Source organism: Telmatherina bonti (assembly GCF_933228915.1).
Source record: "Telmatherina bonti genome assembly, chromosome: 20".
Lineage (NCBI taxonomy): Eukaryota > Metazoa > Chordata > Actinopteri > Atheriniformes > Telmatherinidae > Telmatherina > Telmatherina bonti.
This window is the reverse complement of record NC_136618.1, coordinates 20,317,935-20,337,552: the sequence shown is the minus strand read 5'-3', so window position 1 is coordinate 20,337,552 and position 19,618 is coordinate 20,317,935. Positions and strand designations below refer to the sequence as shown.

The 19,618-nt window shown below is 39.3% G+C and overlaps 2 protein-coding genes across 2 annotated transcripts in view; both read right to left on the bottom strand.

Moving 5' to 3' along the window:
- Positions 1 to 76: 76 nt before the first annotated feature.
- Positions 77 to 12,736, bottom strand: emilin2b (elastin microfibril interfacer 2b). The gene is made up of 9 exons (XM_079259399.1): positions 12,480 to 12,736; positions 12,250 to 12,375; positions 10,429 to 10,604; positions 8,524 to 10,281; positions 1,796 to 2,005; positions 1,663 to 1,716; positions 1,538 to 1,579; positions 1,342 to 1,458; positions 77 to 1,098 (listed from the first exon to the last, which is right to left on the bottom strand). Exons 1-9 carry the CDS (start codon positions 12,602 to 12,604, stop codon positions 767 to 769), a joined length of 2,940 nt encoding a protein of 979 aa, XP_079115525.1. The 5' UTR covers positions 12,605 to 12,736; the 3' UTR covers positions 77 to 766.
- Positions 12,737 to 13,556: 820 nt separating this feature from the next.
- smchd1 (structural maintenance of chromosomes flexible hinge domain containing 1) overlaps positions 13,557 to 19,618 on the bottom strand; it is a gene marked incomplete at its 5' end in the record, with an annotated part of 38,012 nt that continues 31,950 nt past the window's right edge. Inside the window, 12 exons of the mRNA XM_079259958.1 lie at positions 13,557 to 13,669; positions 13,755 to 13,907; positions 13,993 to 14,161; positions 14,243 to 14,313; positions 14,587 to 14,696; positions 15,766 to 15,947; positions 16,047 to 16,166; positions 16,250 to 16,335; positions 16,571 to 16,690; positions 17,473 to 17,599; positions 17,680 to 17,835; positions 17,951 to 18,082. Of these exons, the coding sequence (XP_079116084.1) occupies positions 13,575 to 13,669; positions 13,755 to 13,907; positions 13,993 to 14,161; positions 14,243 to 14,313; positions 14,587 to 14,696; positions 15,766 to 15,947; positions 16,047 to 16,166; positions 16,250 to 16,335; positions 16,571 to 16,690; positions 17,473 to 17,599; positions 17,680 to 17,835; positions 17,951 to 18,082 (1,521 nt within the window). The 3' untranslated portion in view covers positions 13,557 to 13,574. The remainder of the gene's footprint in view (positions 13,670 to 13,754; positions 13,908 to 13,992; positions 14,162 to 14,242; positions 14,314 to 14,586; positions 14,697 to 15,765; positions 15,948 to 16,046; positions 16,167 to 16,249; positions 16,336 to 16,570; positions 16,691 to 17,472; positions 17,600 to 17,679; positions 17,836 to 17,950; positions 18,083 to 19,618) is intronic.

Sequence of the window (19,618 nt, the reverse complement as noted above, 5' to 3'; positions counted from 1 at the left end):
TCAAACCATAATTGAGAGTAATGACTTATTTTTTATTCATTTTTAATCTTTGCAAATATTTTTGACAGATGCTGCTGTAATGAGAACTGTAGGGTTTTATTTAATGTTACACCTATGTGTATCTTCTTCATGCTCCGTAACAACAGTGTAAAATGTACCATATTCTTTCTGTGAAAGTAACAAACCATGTGTGAAGATAACACACAGTAACTCTAGTTTATTAAATGTATCTGAACCTTTGCAGCTGCTGCAAGTCTTTCTGTAGACTGTTGTAATCAATTCATCTTCATCCAGTTTACATTATAATGAACAATGTGAGCACAAAAAGATGATTGTTAGAATAAAAGTTTTAATTTAATATGTTGAACTGTTTGAAAGTGAGTTAATATAAGTTAGATAGACTGTACATGAACTGTGCACAAGGATATTTAATGGATGTTTAGTATTATATTGATAAGCAGTGAAAACTCAGATGTATACTGCCATGATGATTTAATAAAAAAAACGTTTAAATCACTAAAAAAATTTGTGTATTTTAGTGTGCGAAGGTTTGATAAGATTTCTTTCATGTTTACAGCCTTGAAATGTTTTTTTTTTTTTTTTTTTTATCTCTGCCTGAAGGTTTAGCTGATCTCATGTTGTCTGGAGGATTTTTCCCTCAATTTTTATCCTGTCGGATCAGTGTTCTTTCTTCTAATAGAAAGAGTGTGTCATCAGTGATGTCCACCGTGTTTCATCTCAGCTGAACACAGTATGAATGTTGGAGCTACCGTTTCAAAGGGCTCGGGTACAGCAGCATGGCGCTGAATGATGACACGATCTGTGGTGAGGCTGTGATGGCGAGCTTCCCTGCAGTCAGGACGAGTCCAGCTCGATCTCCTTGCCTCAGTGAGAGAACCAGGCTCAGTGATGCTGAACTGCTGCAGTAGCACTGGTCTTGTGATGGCGGTGCTGCAGCTTCAGACAGAAAACCTGTAGAATCCAGCTTCTGGATGCTCTGATTGGACACAGAGAGCACCGCCTCCACCTTCTCACCTCTCTGTGCTGCAAGAACAGCCGTCACCAGATAGCGACCATCTGTTGGAGCTGTGAAAATGCCTGAATCACAACAAGATGCTTGTTATACACTTATTATTACCAAATACATTAAGATTTTTTTTTAACTATCCCACATAATAGCCCCATATCTACTGGGTTCATTTTATGATATAAAATCTATTAATCTAGCTGATTCTTTTTGTTAAGAAGTCGTATCAGTAAACAGTTGTTTACCCACAACTGTCCTTTTTGTGTAATTTACTAAAAGTAGCAGAGGAAAACACGCACCACTGGAACAATTACCTGTATATGGGTCATAATGTCCTCCATCATTGACCAACACCTTGTTGAATCGAATTATTCCAACTTCTCCATGAAATGGCAGGAGAGTGAGACCAGCTGAGAAGGACACTTTCTCACCTAAACGTAAGAGAAACATCATATTTGAAAAATCAGCACAGCATGGAGACCAGAACCTGAGTCCTGAACATACTCTGACCTGCAGCCATGGCATCTTTCTGTGTCAGGAGCATACTCTGGTCTGTTGGAGAAATGAGAAAAGTGTTGTTTACTCAGTAAAAGCTCAGATGTTATGCAGCAGAAAGAAGTGAAAAGAGCATTCACCTGAGATCAGAGGCATGCCGGTCTTTGGGGAATCAGTGGGTTTAAGAGGGGATGCTATGTGCAAAAAGATGATAAGCATGAAATAATGCTGCAAAACATGCAAAGCTGTGTATATGCACATGACTGGTCTTACCTGGAGCTCCAGCAAAACCCTGAACAAGCATCATGCTGCCATCAGTCCCCTTTGGCAGCTTGGATGAGGTCATTTTGCCTGGAGGTCCTGCCTCTCCGGTCTCCATGACAGGTGGCTGTAGGAGAGAGGCGTCTGCAGGGCCGTGCGGCAGCCTGAGGCTCTCATTTGGTTCCTGAAGAGGTCCTACCTCTTCTTGTCTGACCTGAGCACCTGAACGGGACAGACATGGAATGAAAGATGGAGGTGAGGCTGCAGGTCAGAGCGGCAGATGTGCAAAGTCAGAAGAGTTAACAAACCAGTCGGTTACACTTCACTTTTACCCTTCTGTGGAACAGCTACAACTCACAGTTTCCTAAAATACTTTTGAGTTACAAATTTAATTTGTGCATTTTTTTTAGCTTGATGCAAGAAAAAAAAATGCTAATTTAAAAATATTAATAAAGTCTCCTGACATTAGCCATCACTTCAGTCATAAAGCCTCATTTTACCTCCAAGGCAGCTTGAACCCAATGTGAAGAACTTCTTGCAATCTCTTAGACCAGTAAGTTTTCTGATCACAACCACCTTCAAGCTTTACATTTTCTAACTGCATATTGCATATCTTGTATTTACATTTACAACACACCTGTAAGGTTTGGTAACAAATGTGCAAAGCATCAAGTCAATGATCATTTAAAGTACTTAAAAGTTCCCAGCTTGGTCAGGCACACAGTTTCTACAGATTCTACAGGGATTAAACTGAAGCCACTGCCTGTACATGCAACATATAGGTGCAAACTTAAATGCTGAAAGAATCCAGCTTTACTTTTTTTAAAAAAAACTTATTATTATAAAACATGTTTCATTTCTCATCTGAGAGGATTCTTAACTAAACTGATGGGTCGGGAGTTTATGGCATTTAAACTGACTGTCATTTGCCTTGTAAAAGTTATTGATGGTTTGGTTTCGAGGTCAGGTTTAGAGGTTAGGAGTTGTTGACCCACTTGACCAAGCAGTGGATCGTTAAATAACTTAGTGGTGACAACAACCTTACAACCCAGCCATTAGATTGGATTTTGGGATCATGTTCACTGAAATCCATCTCTTCAGGAAAAGTGTTTCAGTTTAGCTGAAGATTCAATCCCAAATATGTCACAAATTTTACTTTTCTTTTTTATTTTATTTTTTTTAAGCTTGTATGTGGATATAGAGATGTTTGCATCCACTAGATCTAGATAAGCAGATGAAATTTAAAAGCAAACATCACATTAACAACAATGAACGACCAAAATAAAAAAGTCACATTAAATTTAAGCACAAAAACAGCTGAGGCTGAATTTTCCACTGCTGTCTGCTTGTAGACAACAATGTGTCCAACAGAGTTCCTCATCCTTTAGATGCGGTTTTATCAGAATCAAGATGAAGTTATTTCAGTAGCGTTCATACCCTCATTGGTGCAACCCAACTCTAATGAGACAAGTCCAACTTATTGTTATCATTTTATAATGATATTATTAAAATTTTCCAGGTACTTTGTGTTTCAAGCCTCTAGATTAATTTGCCTGTTTAAACCAACATGGTCGTATTAATGTTTATGGAAGGGCTGCTGATGCATGTCAGCAGTCATACAATAGGCAATCATCTGAACCTGTTATTATGGACGTAAATGGAGAAAATGACAGAGAACGGCCTGATCTGCCATCCAAAAGTGGTCGACTCTAAACGACTGCATTCCTGGAAGGACCTGCTAAGATGAATCCTGGAGTTTATCAGCAAATCATCGCTTCTGGCACATAGTTGCTGTTAAAATCTTGTTTACGTGACACAAAGATAAAGCCCCCCAAACTTTGCTGCTCCAAAAGGGAAACCAGCACATGAAAGGCATACCAGCAAAATTTGAAGGCTGGGCCACATGTTAAGTCACCTGGCAGCTGGTCCCCTCACCCCGGGAAAAAAGGGTCATTTACTGTGGAAGCAGAAGAAGCCTGCCTGTTAAATGCAACATGTGCTGAAAGGCTGGACTGTGGCTGTAAAACAACACAGGGGGTAAGTCTGAGAGCCCACTCTGGTCTGTTTCTCAGTCAGGCTGCTCCTCATATAAAATGAGGTATGAGCTCCAGCGTGGACTTTGATCTGAGCAATTCAAAACCAATCTCAGACCCAGCGCCACGAGGATAAAAGAAGCAAGCACAGGATGTATATCTGCCTCTGAGAGCGCATGTCCTGATGAAAGAGGTGCGATATAAACAAATACATCTGGAACTGCTGTCAACCGCAGAGGCAGCATGGGAAATCCTCCCTCTGTTGTTAGTCACTTACACTCCAGCAGTTTCTGATTATAAAAGCCATTTGTGGCACAAAAAACTGCCACTTTTTGGTGCACAGATCACATCATAATGACTGCATGGTAGCGTGCAGACTGAGAGTCAAAGAAACTGGACTTTTACGGTCTTCATTCGGGAATCCATGATTGCAGCCTCAGAATGTTTAAAACAAACCTGAGAGGAGATGACTTTTTTTAAGCTTTGTTATAAACAACTGAAAACTACATCTACCAGTAAAAAAAAGAGACCAATAAATTAGCAGCCAGTTCCAGGAACAAACTTTGAGGACTTGTTTGTTGTTGAGGGCTTGACATCAGGTCCTGTCTTGTTCATGCTTTGTGGGGTTATCATGTTTGACCGCTGACTCGAGTGTGTCCTTATCTCATACAGGTCACCGACCTACGAGTCTTAACACCAAACAATGTCAGTAGTGGGAAAACATGCTTTCTTATCTCTAAAGGTTTCCATAACAAAGCCCCTTGATGCTGTTTTAAGTGAGTCAAGCCCTTGTTGTTGAACACTAAAGGGGATGTGCTTTATCACAACTGAACGGTGTGCATGTCAGGCTCACATACACTAATAATCCAAGAAAACATTTTGTGGTGGTGAAAGGTGAATGTTTTATGTGGGCATCTTTCACCATTAAAGCTGTAAAATGTTAAATGGAAGAATGAGTGCAGCAGGAAAATCAAATAGTTTATGAACAATGAAGTCCAGAAACATTTGAATAATAACTCACTGGCTGTTTTTCTGTTCACCATAACCTGTTCAGCTTGCATGTGCTAAATATAGTCTTACAGTTAATTTGAGGGTAATGACAATCAAATTAAAGGGGAAGGTTTAGGAAATTACAACTTTTAATGTTAAGTACAATTTTCTTTTTCTTCATGCCCTTAAATGTAATCACATGATTGACTTAAAGTTCTTTGTGAGACATTTGCATGTGGAAGAAGGTGTGAACAAAAACAAAACTAAAACAGGTCATCCTTAGTCTGATGAAAAAGAACAAGCTCATGAAATAAAACAGAAGCGTTGAGATTAGAAAAATCATCAATTTTGTTCATTCTGGGAAACTTAGACATGTTAAAAAAAAAAAAAAAAAAAAAGGGATTTATTGAAAACTGTAAGCAACAATGGTGATAACTGAAGAATTGTTTCCATAAGACATCAATCCCGAGGATAATAAGCTCATTAGTCTGCCATGAGGAAAGACCTCACAAGAGCAAATCCAGGGGGTTGACCACAGGTGCAGCTATAAACATTGGGGTTATGAAGACCTGGTTAGACTGCAAAACAAAAAAAAAAACTTGAAAATATAAAGTAACTCATGAAGTACATTCAGTGTGCAGCTGAAACAAAGGTCAGGCTGCAACCAGAACAAGAGCACATAAGAGCCTTGAAATCTATCATGATCTAAACCACTGACATCACTGCCTGCAAATGATTCTCAACAAAGATTTAAAACAACAAAACAACATTTTTTTTAATATAAAATAATAATAATTTAGAGCTGTAATCCATAAATCCTTCCTCCCATTTCCACATGAACACCGCAGTCAAGCGCATATAACTAAAATATGTTCAGTTGGGCAGCTATTATAAATAAAACCATGTCAGTGTCCAAATATTTATGGGAAAAACCATATTTCTTTCACAATTTGAGAAGCAATAATAAAGAACGGCACTGCTGGAGGGAACTGAAAGCAGCAAAATCATTAAAGAAGTGACAGCTCCTCTCCTCTATTTCCTGGCCTTTTCGTTTAAGATTAACAACTGGTATGACATCATGGTAAACATGCTCATGAACAGCCTTTGGGACCTCACGGTGTTTATTTCAACACCCATTGAGGTCAGAAAATGTGAGAAAACTGCAAATGGGGCAAAAGAGAAGGGAGTAAAGGGAAATATAACAGCAATAAAGACGCTGATGTAAATGTCCACTGACAGCACATAATCTAAACACACTAAAGCTCTTGGCTCTGAAATAAAGGGTGGTCTCTGAGAGGGAATCCTTGATAAGTCATGTCCAGATCAGTCTGTGGCTGATTCCTCAGAGCAGCATTTTCCAGCCTCTTTAGATAAGCAGAGAGGAGGACGATAGGATGAGTTTGTAGACAAAATGAAACCAGTGTCAATGAGATGAAGTGGAAAATTTGAATGGAAAACTAGTTAAAAGACACGATTTATTGACATGTGACGTCAAAAAAGCTGTAGGGTGGAGTGAGAACATTTCTCAGTTATGACAGTTAAAAAAATCCAAAAAGTTTAGATATTCATTTATGACACAAACACAAAAATGTTTTGTTTTTTTTACCTCACTTGGACAATCCCCAAAGTAAAACCCACCTCTTATGTTATTTCAGAGCATGCATGCATGCTGTATCACCTGCCCCATAAACCAGTAACTGAAGCTGCTCACAGAGAAAAAAAAACCCAGCTCATAAACAATATGGGCGTGCTTCAAGTCCACATTTACAACCATGAGAGTTCAGCTCGGTCTCGCAGGTACCATTAATGCGCAGGGTCAGGCGAGAAATATGCAACGTATGCATGAGTCTAAAACATCTATTTTTTCAAACATAATAACAGCAACAGAGCCAAGCATGGCACCAGGATCCAAATGAATGATAAACAAACAGAAACAAAACCATCCAATATATAACAGCTAAGTGACAAAGACAAGTTATTCATCCTAAATTATAGAGTTGAGCAATGTTATTAAACTGGCATATGAGGATGTCTGCTGTAAAATGAAAATAAAAAGGACAATAAATCAGAGAAAGTAGCAAACTGACAGTCCAACAGGGAAGAGGAAGAAGTAGAAAAAGAATAAAGTTATTTCTTTTGAAACATCTGCTTCAAGTTTAACTACAATTAAGCATTAAAATCCCCATGAAATCAAATCAAAAGTGTTTTATGTGCTTATTACACTGTTATGAATATTGTAGATTCATCATTCTTTGAAACAAATACACAAAATAAACAGTTTAAGTTCTCATTTCTTGTTGTTGACTTATTCTTCACACAAGGGACTGCATCTTATGCAAAACACACAGATTTAAGAATTAAGCAGGCGCCCACTTGAAACATCTTCTCTTCATTCTGTTTTTATTATTATTACAGGAAATGTGCCAATATTAGTATTTTATATGAATGTTTATCCCTGATTCAATAGATCCATGTGGCTAGTTAGTGCATTGCAACACAAGGATTGAGCACATTGCAGATGAACATGAGTGCAAGTGCACATCACCAAAGCATTAGCATTTTTTTCCCCAATCCCTCCAATAGTCTTGTAGTTGCTGTTGGCTAAACAGATGCTTCGTTTAAATGTTTACTTCAACCAGAAATTACTGCTAGCTTAGGTATATTTAGCTACAATGACAGATCCTTGTTTCTTCACTGCTATGGATGTCACATAATTCATGAAGACTACATCCTGGATTTAAATGGACAAATGCACATATTCATAACTGCACACTTGGAAAGACAAATAAGCTTGGTGAGCAATATTACTTAATGCCAAGGCATTACTCAACACAAATGGGCTCTATTAAACCAAACATGTGTCTTCAATCAAGCTTGCCTGCTCTAAGAACAAGTTAAAAGAATATGCAGCTTTTCCTCACTCACAATATGAAACACACTCCCAACATTTAAAGCTCTCCGATGATACAATCAGGTTGTTGTAAAGTAATGTAGATCAGACAGTAATCTAAGAGTAGCAACATTGTATGTGTTTTAATGCATGTCGCGACTCTAATGTTGAAACTTGTGTGGATTAATTCTAGCTGGGAAGACTTTGGTTTGCAGCAAAGTAGAATATAAGGTAACTATGATACTGGCATTTACAGTGATGAGGATTGTTGCAGAACTATTCATTTTTGCTGCAAAGTTTATCTTAAAATCTGTAGGATACAGTAAATACATTAGGGCTGTGACGATATGCTTTTGTCCCAATTCGATTCGATTCCGATTTTTTGGGTGCCGATTCGATTTAAATTGCGATTCTCACAATTCTTCAATATTGATGATCATTGTTGATTAAATACTAAAATGTATAAAACTTTTTTTGGCTCGTCATTTTTCTTGATTTCAGTGAGGAAAAAACAACACAGTAGCCAGATCATCATTCTGCTGCTGTGATGCCCAAGAAGACAAGTAAAAAGATCAATAAAAACTAAAAATATTTATTTGAAAAAAAAAAAGGGAAACACTTTTTGGTTAAAAAAAAAAAAAATTAAAAAAAAAATAAAAATGGTGAAGCAAAAAATCCCGATTTTTGATTTTTTGTTTCGATTTTCCCACCCCTAAAATACATTATTTATTCTTTTGCAAGTTGGATTTCCTTGCCACACTGTGGGAGAAGGTAAAATATCACACCTGAATTAAATGAAAGAGTTAATTCAAGCTCAGTCAACTTACCTTCCCCACTAGGAGAGCCGTTTGAGAAGACCTGAAGGTCTCTGGCAACATTTGATATGCTGTTCTGGAGATTTTGACACGTTCCCCTGAGCCCTCCAATATCACGAGCATGAGCTGCAGCTGTGAAGTTTAGCTGGTTCACACAAGTCCACAACCCAGTGACGTGCTTGTTCAGCCCTTCTTTGATCCTCTGGAGGCTGCTAGAGATGGGATCCAGCTTGCTGCATAAAGTCTCCACATTAACAATGCGGCTGTCTATGTGAGCAATCTCTTTCCCTGCATCTTGTGCCGTCTCCCTGCAACGGTCGGCCTCGGCTTTCACCTCCCTCCTCAACTCATCCAGCTGCTGTCTGAGCTCCTGATGCTCTGCTCTGTGAAGCTGCAAAAGGTCCTTGGCTTCTTGCACAGCCTGTGCTTTAACATGACCCCAGGAGGAGTTTAGGCTCTTCAGTGTCTGAGACTGTTGGTGGATTAAATCTGAGACTGAGTCCTCCAATCTGCTCACAAAAGCTTTAAGATAGTTTAACTCGCTGTGTACATCCTCTGTGGCTCCAGTGTCACTTATCTCAGCCTTAGGTTGACCTCCTGCGGCACTTAGAGACGTTTTATGGCTCTGAAAGTCTTGCTGAGGGGTTTCTCTAGAAGTCACATTAAGTTTGCACTTGTGTGAACACAACTGGTCTATATCATTGAGTCTTTGCTCCAGAGATTGAAAAGAGTCTTTTAGAGAGTTAACATCTTTCTGCAGAGCATCTGGAGTCTCATTCTGACCACCAGATGGGTATGTGGTACTTGCATTTACTAACGTGGCTTTAAGTCTGTCCTCCACGGAGGCCAGTTTGTCGTCCAGAATCTGCTTCAGGTCTCTGACGGCCTCTGCTTGCTCGCTCCGCAGTTGCTCCTCTATAGAAAGACACTGCACTGCCAGAGCCGCCTCCGATGAGTTGAGATGGATTTCTAGGTTTTCCACACGAGACAGAACAGAGTCAGATAACCAGGAGTTTGCCTTCCCTGGATCATCGAGCTTGGCCTTGAGGTCCTGGATCTCATTGCGGAGGTCACCTTCCTTTGAGTCCATGAGCTCAGCCAGGCTGAGGTAGTTAGCCTCTGTTCCTTCACATTGCTCCTGAACAGACATGATTTTATAATCACAGGAGTTCTTCAAGTCTGCCATTTTGATTTCAATGCCCTCCATGAGCTCGTCTCTCAGGGTACGGATCTTATTGTCCAGATAGGCTCTCAGGTCTACATCACTGGATGGAGGAGCTGGAGGAGGTGTGGACAGTGGAGCCTGTGCAGCTTCCATCAGCAGACGGATTTGTCCATCGTGCTGGTTGACTCGACCCAGCAGATCATCCAGGGCATTGCTCTTGGACTCTAGATCAAACGTGACCTGGCTAATCTTGTTCATTACCTCGTCCACTGGCACGGTTTCGTGGCCAAAAGAGAAGTCTTGCACCTGAACGGTTTGGGTTTCACCGCCCAGAGCACTGGCAGGATGTTTCATGTTATTCAGCAGCGTAACCAACATTTTACTTGCGTCCTCTTGAAAATCCAGCCTCAGATTGGAGGCCATGTCTGTCATTCTTGCTTGCATGTCAAGAACCATCTGGGACAAGTTTTGCACCTCCTCCTGCAGCTGTGTTGCACTTTGAGCCCCTCCTTGAACCTCCAGTAGCCTGTCACCTGTTGGACCACCAACCTGCCGCTCCCCTCCCAGTAGATAGTCTCTCTGGTCCACTTGCCTCTGGTCTGGAGCTATGGGAACATTGTGGAAATGTAGAAAACTTTAACATGAATGCTCTGATTTCACCAATGTCAAATGTTTACTTCTTACATTTACTGTAACATGTTTTTAACATGATTACGAAAGATGTTTCCAATGTTTCCATCGTTGCTCCTCACCTTGTGGGGCTGGAAAATGTCCAGATGGAGCATGCGGCAAACGCTCCACTTGGAGTAGCCTCATGTCTTTCACCTCCATGCAGTCATGACCCCGGTATCCCGGGCAACATCTCCACTCCAGTTCCGTTACCGTTTTGTAGGCAATTTTGTACATTGGCCTAAAATGTGTCTGATATCTTGGAACAGAAGATATTAGAATATTAATAAAGGCAGCTTTCTCACACAATATAGCAAAGATATAGTATGGTGTCATTGTCCACACTGTCCACATACTGGCTTTCCTCAGCAATCAGTATACCCTCCAACAACTTCACCACAGATTACAGCTCATATTTGTTGATTTTTTAAAAAAAAAAGTCGGCTCAAAAGATATTTATTGATAAGACTGGTTTAGACACACAACGCTTGCTGCAGCCCATAACCTCACGCCGCACTTCACGTTGATCACTCGCTTCTGTGTTTACATTGAAGTGGACGTGCTATGAATGAGAGTAAAAGTGGAGAGAAAAAAAACTATGCCAGCTGTAATGTTAGCCTGACTCCAAAAGGGCTTGAGGACAGTAGCACTACTTACCAGTCATTTACTACACCAGACAATGAAGGTCAGATGCTGCAAACTAAGTGTATGGCTGGTCAGTATTTTGAGTTTTTGAAGATTATTTCTAGATTAAAGATAAGATAATTTTGCTAAGTGGCATGGACCAGGCCTAATGCTGGGAAAACATATTTCACAGAGGAAAAGTGTAATAGTAATACACTGTTAAATTAGTCTGGTAATAAGCTAAATAAGTCTAAATGTCTAATTTTTTTTTGTTTGTAACCCTTTCATGCATAGTGGCCCTGAATGAGGATGGTAGTTTGGTAAATAAACCACTTCGGTGGATGTTAGTGAGTCATCCAATACGTTTCCCCTCACTGGAGAATAAATTAATATATGATATAATTGGACGTAATGTCATTATGCAACTTTGCCTTTGCGATAATAACAGGAAAAGAAAATTATACAGCTATATGTTATAGGATATTTACATAATTAATTATGATTATATATTACTTTATAAGTATTTTGTAAAGTACACTACAATAAATCATACAAAATTCTAAATATCAGTAATTAATAAAATAAAGTATCATTGCATATTTGTAGAGGTAAAATACTGTATTTAAAAAAATGTTGCATTGTTTTTTTTTTGTTTTTTTTAAATTCATGCATGAAAGGGTTTATGAACTTTTAGTTTATGTATTTACTTTTCAGTGTTATTTTTAATGTCCATGCAATGAGGCTTGAAGTTCATAAAAGTATCTCCATGGCACTTTGAATTTGGCAAATGTGGATTTGATTTAGAACTTACTGTGTTTGTCATTTCTGTGCAATAAAACTATTAATCTATAGATCAATTTATAGAGCTACAAAAAGGTTTCACCCATGTTTTTGTCCCATATTTGCATGACAAACTGACCGCAAGTCTTTAAAGGGAGTACCAGTACTTATTTTGTTCCACTGCCTGACTTCACCTTAAAATACAAAAACTTCCTACTCGAAGATTTAATGATTACTTTTAATGTGTAATGTGATTTTAATAGGATATTTCTGATAAGGGGACAGAATATGTTTTATTGTAAGGGGGAAAAAGTCATCAATGCTAGATGAGAAATCAGGATACTTTGATGAGACAGCAGTAAAGCAGGAGGGATGTAATGGAGCAATTGTGGTTACTGTTCAGTTCCAGTTGAACGATCATAACACCAGTTCTTACATGTAAAGACGTTATTAAAGAATACCGGTCCCCCACCCAGTGACCAGGACTTCTGGGAACTTACATCACTTGTTGCGCACAGTTTGGCAGCTCCGGTGGACACGGTAAAAACTCCGGCTGTGCGAAACTCTCAGTGCCCCCCACAACTGCACAACTCACGTTCTTGTGCACGACGTAGGCGCACCAGTTTCTGCAAACAATCACTTAATAAGTCCAGAGGTGCAGGAATGACTGGATGCATCTATTTCTATGCCATGAACATGCCGTGAATAAAAAGGCGATGTGCGCACTCACTTGTTCCTTTGTCGTGTTTCGGTGCCAGAAAATGCGTTTCCCTGAAACAGACTGTACTGGAAAGGTGATCCACTGGTGAAAGAGAGAGTCGTTAAAAACTGAAGGAGCAGTAGTCCGCACTTCATGGCTGAAGTTCTTTGGAAATCCAACAGGATCCTTTCAGAGAGTCGTGAGGTTTGCGGTGTGGACGTCGGTCAGAGCTGTGCGCAGATCTAAACTCTCCTCTTCCAGCTTCTTTGGATGTGACGTTATGGGACACCCTCCAATACCGACAGATGCCCCTTGTCCGTGCTGACGGATCTCTCTCTCACCACAAACACAGATCCAAAAGCAGGTGATTATGTCTTTACATGTATAAAAACTAATTATTCGTCTTCGTAATAATGATCGATTTTGTGTCTAAGCCCTCCCACCCAACACAAACACACACACAACCCCCCACCCCCCCTACATCCATTAAAGTATATTTATCGAAAAATCGGGATTTTTTTTTTGCTTCACAATTTTTTTTAAAACAAAATATCGATTTTTTAAACAAATAAATAGAAATAATTCAGTATAAAATTTTTGTCATTTTTATTGTTTTCATTGATCTTTTTACTTGTCTTCTTGGACAATATAGCAGCAGAATGATGGTCTGGCTACTGTGTTGTTATTTCCTCATTGAAATCAAGAAAAATGACGAGCATAAACTTTTTTTTAAATGCATTTTATGTTTTTCATCTACAAAAATCAGCAATATTGAAGAATTGTGAGAATCCCAATTTAAATAGAATCGGCACCCAAAAAAAAATCGGAATCAGAATCAGAAAAACCATTTCGTCACAGCCCTAATTTTTACTTAAGTTTTGTACTTTTTTTATACCAAATATTAAAAATGAATATTCCCACAATTAAAGGAAGATCTCTGGAGACAAGAATTTATTTGACATTTTAATATAAACACATAAGAATTTATAATAATATGTCATCACAGTCAAAAGATTTCCATAGAAAGTGAAAAAAAAAAAAAGAAATTAAAAAAAGATAAATAAGATAAAGACGCAATAAGATAACTGATCTGACATCAGAACTCAGGTCGGACTGAGGTGCCTTTTATGTGAAACTCTGTCTTGGCTTTTTTGTAAAGATGCCGGAAGGCTCCCCAGGATTTCCGGGACCCCGTTTCCCTGGTCTTGCTGAGGCTAATGCTGGAGGAAAAGCACACACCAACGAAAAATGAACAGAAAGAAACACACAAACAAGAAAAAATGCAAAGCACTGAATAAAAATTACCGAGCTGTCTGTTGATGTTCTCCAACTCCTCCTTCTTCTGCTCCAAGTTTTGCTTTGCTCTCAAAATCTCAGGAGTGTCCTTTACGTGTGCGTCTCGATCTGTTATCGTTCCCTCCATCTTCTTTTTAAATGAGCCGTACTGAGTGAGCATCTCTACTCAACAGGGATTAAATAAACCTTTCATTTAAAGCAAAATCTGAAGTATAAACTACAAAGCATCACAAGACAGATTGCTCACCTATTTGTGCCTTCAGAATGTAGTAATGCGGAGGGAGAGGGGCTCCAAACACTTTCAACTGTTTAATCGGTGGGGCTTTGTTTTGTGCACCGCCAAATTTCCCCTTGGAACTAACTCTATCCCCCTGCCTGGTCAGTATGGTGGGACATGGTCTTCTGTTCTCCACCACCTGCAGGGAACAACTTATTTAGAGGACAGATAACCACCAGCCAGTTAGTATGGCACTGCTCTGTCCACATGCACCACTCACCGCTCTTCTGTACTCTGTTGCAGATTCCAGGTCATCCATCACAATAGTGTCACCAAGGAGGTTTTTAAACACTGCAAAAAAAACAAACAAACAAAAAAACAGAAGTCAGTCTTTAAGAGACGTGTTTCTACTCTAAAAAAGCCTCCTTACTAAAAGTGTGGATCCAAGGTGGAAACATTTACCCAAAACTCTACAAAGGTTAGCAAAGCCATGTGGAAAATGCACCAACAACAATAGACCTGGGAAACTACATAAAAAAACAACAACAAAGAAAAAAACACACACACACACACAGGAAAGTCTAGAAAAATCTGCTGTGACAAAAAATAATGAAAGCAGCTCACCAATTTCACACTTCTCTCTTTCAAAGGGGTGAATCAGCAAGTCTTTGGCATAAACCGGATTTCCACGAGGGTCAAAGAGGTTGTAGTCGTTTCTCATGTGTGGCAGTGGTCTGCAAGCAGCAAAAACATTTATTATTTGAATTATTTGAATGGATTTAAAAGAAAAAAAAAACAAACCTTGGTGATAACAATTCTTACACCTGAGAACGTTTTTAACATTTTGCATACAGAGTTTTTGGAGCATTTTCTACTTAAAACCTGCATCTACTGCAGGACAGTTGATGCAGCACTGAATGCTGAATAAACACTTTCAGTATCATGTAACGTGACTTTAGCCATTAGTTTGCAACAACTGACAGACAAGCTTTAGGGAAATGTGTCAGGTGTGTTACACAGAGCCAAACTAAAAGAAAACATCATATTCCCAATAAAACAAGATGTCACATAGAGTTTAAAGTCCATATCTAAGTCGTTTAGTTATGGACCAGCCCAGCGCCATATGCAAGCTATTTAAAGATTTCCTGAAGAAACACAAGTTAGGGAGTAGCAGAGATCCAATCAGTTTTTTTCTGCACGTGTGCAGAGGTCAGGTTTTCAGCTGTTTTTGTGATTGCTATCCAGCTGGGGGAGGCTATTGTTGGATAGTTCTTCTGCTATATGGGGATGTGTCCAGTCCATATCTATGTTCAAGTAGTGTACGTTTCAAAGATGAACTCATGTGATGGTAAGGATACATGCAAAGTAATAAGATAAACTATTACTTTGTTGTGGCTGATTGATGCAAATACAGTCCAATGACATCATGTGGACATTTTTGACATTTCAGCAGTTTGTCTCCCCCTACTGGCAGCAAGAGCAGTTACATAAACACTACTCGTGTCCTTTTGTTGCAAAGAAAAAAACATTAACAAAGGTAATCTGCTATTAACATCCTCTTAGTAATTAATCTCTCTTTAAATGTCAATTTTAATGAATAATGTTTGTTTTCATCTGAATCATGAGAGGGCGGTGTGTGCCACTGTTTGCATTATAATTATATAAAAAAAGAGGTTATTGTATTCTGAGCAGGAGAAAATGTTTTTACATTTTTAAAGCACTCTCTCCTAAAAAAGAAAAAGAAAAAGAAGAAAAATAAAAAAATTCATTGTCTTAGAAAAAGACAGGGTACCCCAGCTTTACCTGTCTCCTTGCTGAACATGAATGCTGTCGAGGGCCATGACCTGCTGACGGCCTTGTGTATCGCTGAAGATACTCAGAGCCGCTGCTGTCGTTCTGGTAATGATGCAGTCCATGTCACCCCGGAGGTGCCAGGAGATAACCCTTGCAGCCTCATCATCCTCAACAAAAGCCAGGTGGGCAACCTACAATGAAAAACAGAAGGGTTAAAACATACACACACATACACACCAAACCTAGATTTAAAAAAAAAAGAGAAAAACTTTGGCTCTTAAAGCTCTTACCATTCCCAAAACATCTGGATGAGTGAAGGTGTTAGGGATGGTGCAGACTCTTCTGGGCCTTTTCTCCAACGTGCTCGCTTCAGCTCTCGTTCGGGTGAGTATTGTGGCAATATCTGAGCTCTATAAAAGATTGTAAATATAGAAATGCCATTTCCAAATGGACTGAACCAGGGAAAACTTACAGGGAACCAGGGAAAACTTACAGGTAAAGGTTTCATGATTGCCATATTTCTTCGTTTCAGCTCATTTCTGAAGTACAGCTCTTTCTTTTCTTCATCCTGCACTTTTTCTAATGAGAGACATATTTTAAACTGGAAACCACAAACTAAAATACACTCAAACAAAGACCCAATTGGTTCGGGTCTGAAGCCTTTGCAGACAGATCATGCTTTTTTCTTTTTTTTTCTTTTAAGAGTATATTACAAAAAAGCTGCTTTGGTTCAAAATGACAAGCCCCGCACATTGCTTCAACTGGTGAGACATTTACATTTAACAACCCTTTCTAAAGACAAAACAAGACTCACTTGCATATAGATCCTTGAGTTGTGCATGAAAGCCCAACGATTCATTGATCTTGTCAATAGTTTTCACGATGTCATCTCTTTTTTTGGTCAGTTCAGACATTTTTTGTTGGTTTTCTGCATCTAAAATGAAAAAAAAAAAACAATAACCAAGTAAATGCTGTAAAAAGTAATTTAATGCAGTATTAATTATTTTGAAAGTGACTTTGCTAAAGTGCTTCAACATCATATTGTATAATTACGTCGCTAAACGCGGAAGAAAAATACAAGCCGCTGGTATCTATAACATTTACACAAGAAAATATTTTTTTTTTAGGCAACTGTCACAGTTTGTGGATGCAAACCATTGCTTTTTGTAATGCCCATGTGTGGGATACCACTGCTACAATAGCACATATACACCAGTTTCTTTAAGCTTGGCTAGCTTTACTTATATTTTGTCAAGTAATTCACAAATGATCACATTTCATAATGCTTCTTCGGGCAACCGACGCATCCTGAACCCATAGGATGGATTCGTTTGCATCCTGTTTGAGGTCTTCAGTGATTTAACTTTACATGGTCAGAAAAGAGAGTGCTAGGGAGGATTTCAAACATGACACGACTGCTTTCTTTAAAGAGAGTGTAGCAGACTTGCTAACTTATTAAATGCATCTCCTGCTCCAGAACAATGTAAATATGTGCATTGTGCTGTACACAATCCAACTCAAACAGTTTTATTACTTCTAATTTGAAAAATAAATAAATAAACAATAAAATTGTCCCACCTTCTATGGCATAAAAAAAGCAGCATTCATTACTTTAAATTTCTCACAAGCACCTGTCTACTTCCAGTGTTGCACGATTTAATAAACTTTTATTCCAACAGGAAATCTTTGATAGTCGGCTTAGTTTCTTTACTGTACCGTTGTTAAAGTAGAAGGGGAGCTCAAAAGGCTCCAAGGATGCAGGAAACATTGGCACTTCGGGTTCGAAGACGAGCATGTATGTGCTGCCATCTTCTCCGGGGCTTTTCTCCATGATGGCCAGCCTCTGAGAAAAGCGAGAGTTTAATGACCACATCCAGCTCTTTTAGGGCCAAAATAACACGTCCTGTAGAGATTTTTACTCACGTTGATGCAGGCTTTTCCTTCTTCTAAGTCTATTTGAATGCTTTTGTTGTTACTTTCAAACAGAGGGACACTGTTGCTGGTCTCTCCATTGGAGCTCCGTATGGACACAAGTATCTTCCCGTTCAGGTTTTGTCCTGCTGGATTCCCAAATGCATCCTGAAATCAGTAAACGGCAGTTCAATGGGAGAGCAGATCACTAGACAATGCAACAGTGCATTACATGCTAAGAATGCTTTGGAAATGTTAAAATCTGTGTAGCACTTCAGCTCACCATTAAATTCAGAGCCATGTTGTTGATCAAGGTTCTCTTGCTGATGTCCATACTGTAGGAAACAACTGGGGCTGCAGGCACAAGGTCGGGACCCAGTTTGACAGGCGTATTGGCCAAAACATTTATACTGATCTAGAGGGTTGAAAAACAGTGTTGAGATCAGACTGGAGTCAGAAAGCATGTGGAAATCAAATCAAATCAAATCAAACTTTATTTCTTGAGCACTTTTCATGCCTCAGGCAACACAAAGTGCTTTACAGGATAAAATCAAGTCATAAGGATTAAAACAAACAGTGGATAAAAAGGCATTTAAAAATAATCGACACAAGCTCTTTCCACACACACACACAAGGACAAAGAGCAAAGAAACCCCCCCCCCACACACACACCCACACCCACCCACATTCCCCGAAAAACATCATTCCCTGAATACTGTCTCTTTAACTGAATTCTGGTTAATAAAACAACTAAAAACATTCAGTAAGTGATAAAAATTCTGACTTGGTGCTGATTTGAGGAAACAATACCTCGGGATCCATCCACACCAGGAACCATACCCCACATGCTCATAGGGGCCGCTGCCACAGCAACCGCACAACTCCCAGGCAGCAACGGGGCCACCCCGCAGCCGTGAAGCTGCAGTGCTGGACCCCGCGCCACCCAAACAGCAGCGGTCGCCATGACAACAGCCCCCAGACCAAACAGGCAGGGCCCCCAGCGTGCAGGATCCCCATAAGGAAAACACTGGAGTTAAAACCAGAAGATGAATAACCTTAAGAAGCAGTAAGAAATAAGAGCAACAATAAAAGAAAATATACATATATATATATAGAAGGATTTTACAATAATGTATTAAAAATAAGAAATCTAATAAAACCATTTAAAAATAAATAAATTAATAAATGAAGTAAATTAAGATAAGTAAATAAAACAAAATAAAATTCAGTTAAATGCTAAGCTAAAAAGGTGTGTCTTGAGCCTCTTCTTAAAAACATCAACAGTCTCCGCGGCCCTGAGGCTCTCTGGCAGGCTGTTCCACAGTCGAGGACCATAACAATGGAAAGAGGTCTCACCGTATGTCTTAGTTCTAACTTTAGGAACCACTAAAAGGCCGGTACCAGAGGACCTCAGGGTCCGCGAAGGCTCATAATTAAAAAGAAGGTCGAATAAATAAGAAGGCCCAAGACCATTAAGGCATTTATAAACAAGTAAAAGAATCTTAAAATCAATCCTGAAGCGCACAGGAAGCCAGTGCAGCGATTTTAAAACTGGTGTAACGTGTTCCCGCCCTCTGGTCCTCGTCAGAACTCGTGCCGCTGAATTCTGTAGTAATTGTAGGCTGGAAAGAGACTTTTTAGGAAGACCAGAGAGCAGGGCGTTACAGTAATCTAATCTACTGGAAATAAAAGCATGCATCAGCACCTCTGTGCTGGCAAGAGAGAGAAATGGGTGGACTCTGGCAATATTTTTTAGATGATAAAAACCTGTTTTTGTTACATTTTTTATGTGTGGAATAAAATCCAGCTCAGAGTCAAGAAGAACACCCAAATTTCTCACACACTGGGAGGGGTTAAAATGTTGCAATTTTGACAAAAGGATCTCTCTCTTGCCTTCAGGACCGATAATTAAAACTTCAGTTTTGTCCTGGTTGAGCTGTAAAAAGTTTGC

Excerpts from the sequence above, each read along its gene's own strand:
- emilin2b (XM_079259399.1), bottom strand. The coding sequence starts at position 12,604 with ATGAAGTGCGGACTACTGCTCCTTCAGTTTTTAACGACTCTCTCTTTC. Across the intron at positions 12,376-12,479 it reads GAAACACGACAAAGGAACAA|AAACTGGTGCGCCTACGTCG; the intron begins GTGAGTGCGCAC and ends GATTGTTTGCAG. Across the intron at positions 1,459-1,537 it reads GAAAGATGCCATGGCTGCAG|GTGAGAAAGTGTCCTTCTCA; the intron begins GTCAGAGTATGT and ends TCTTACGTTTAG.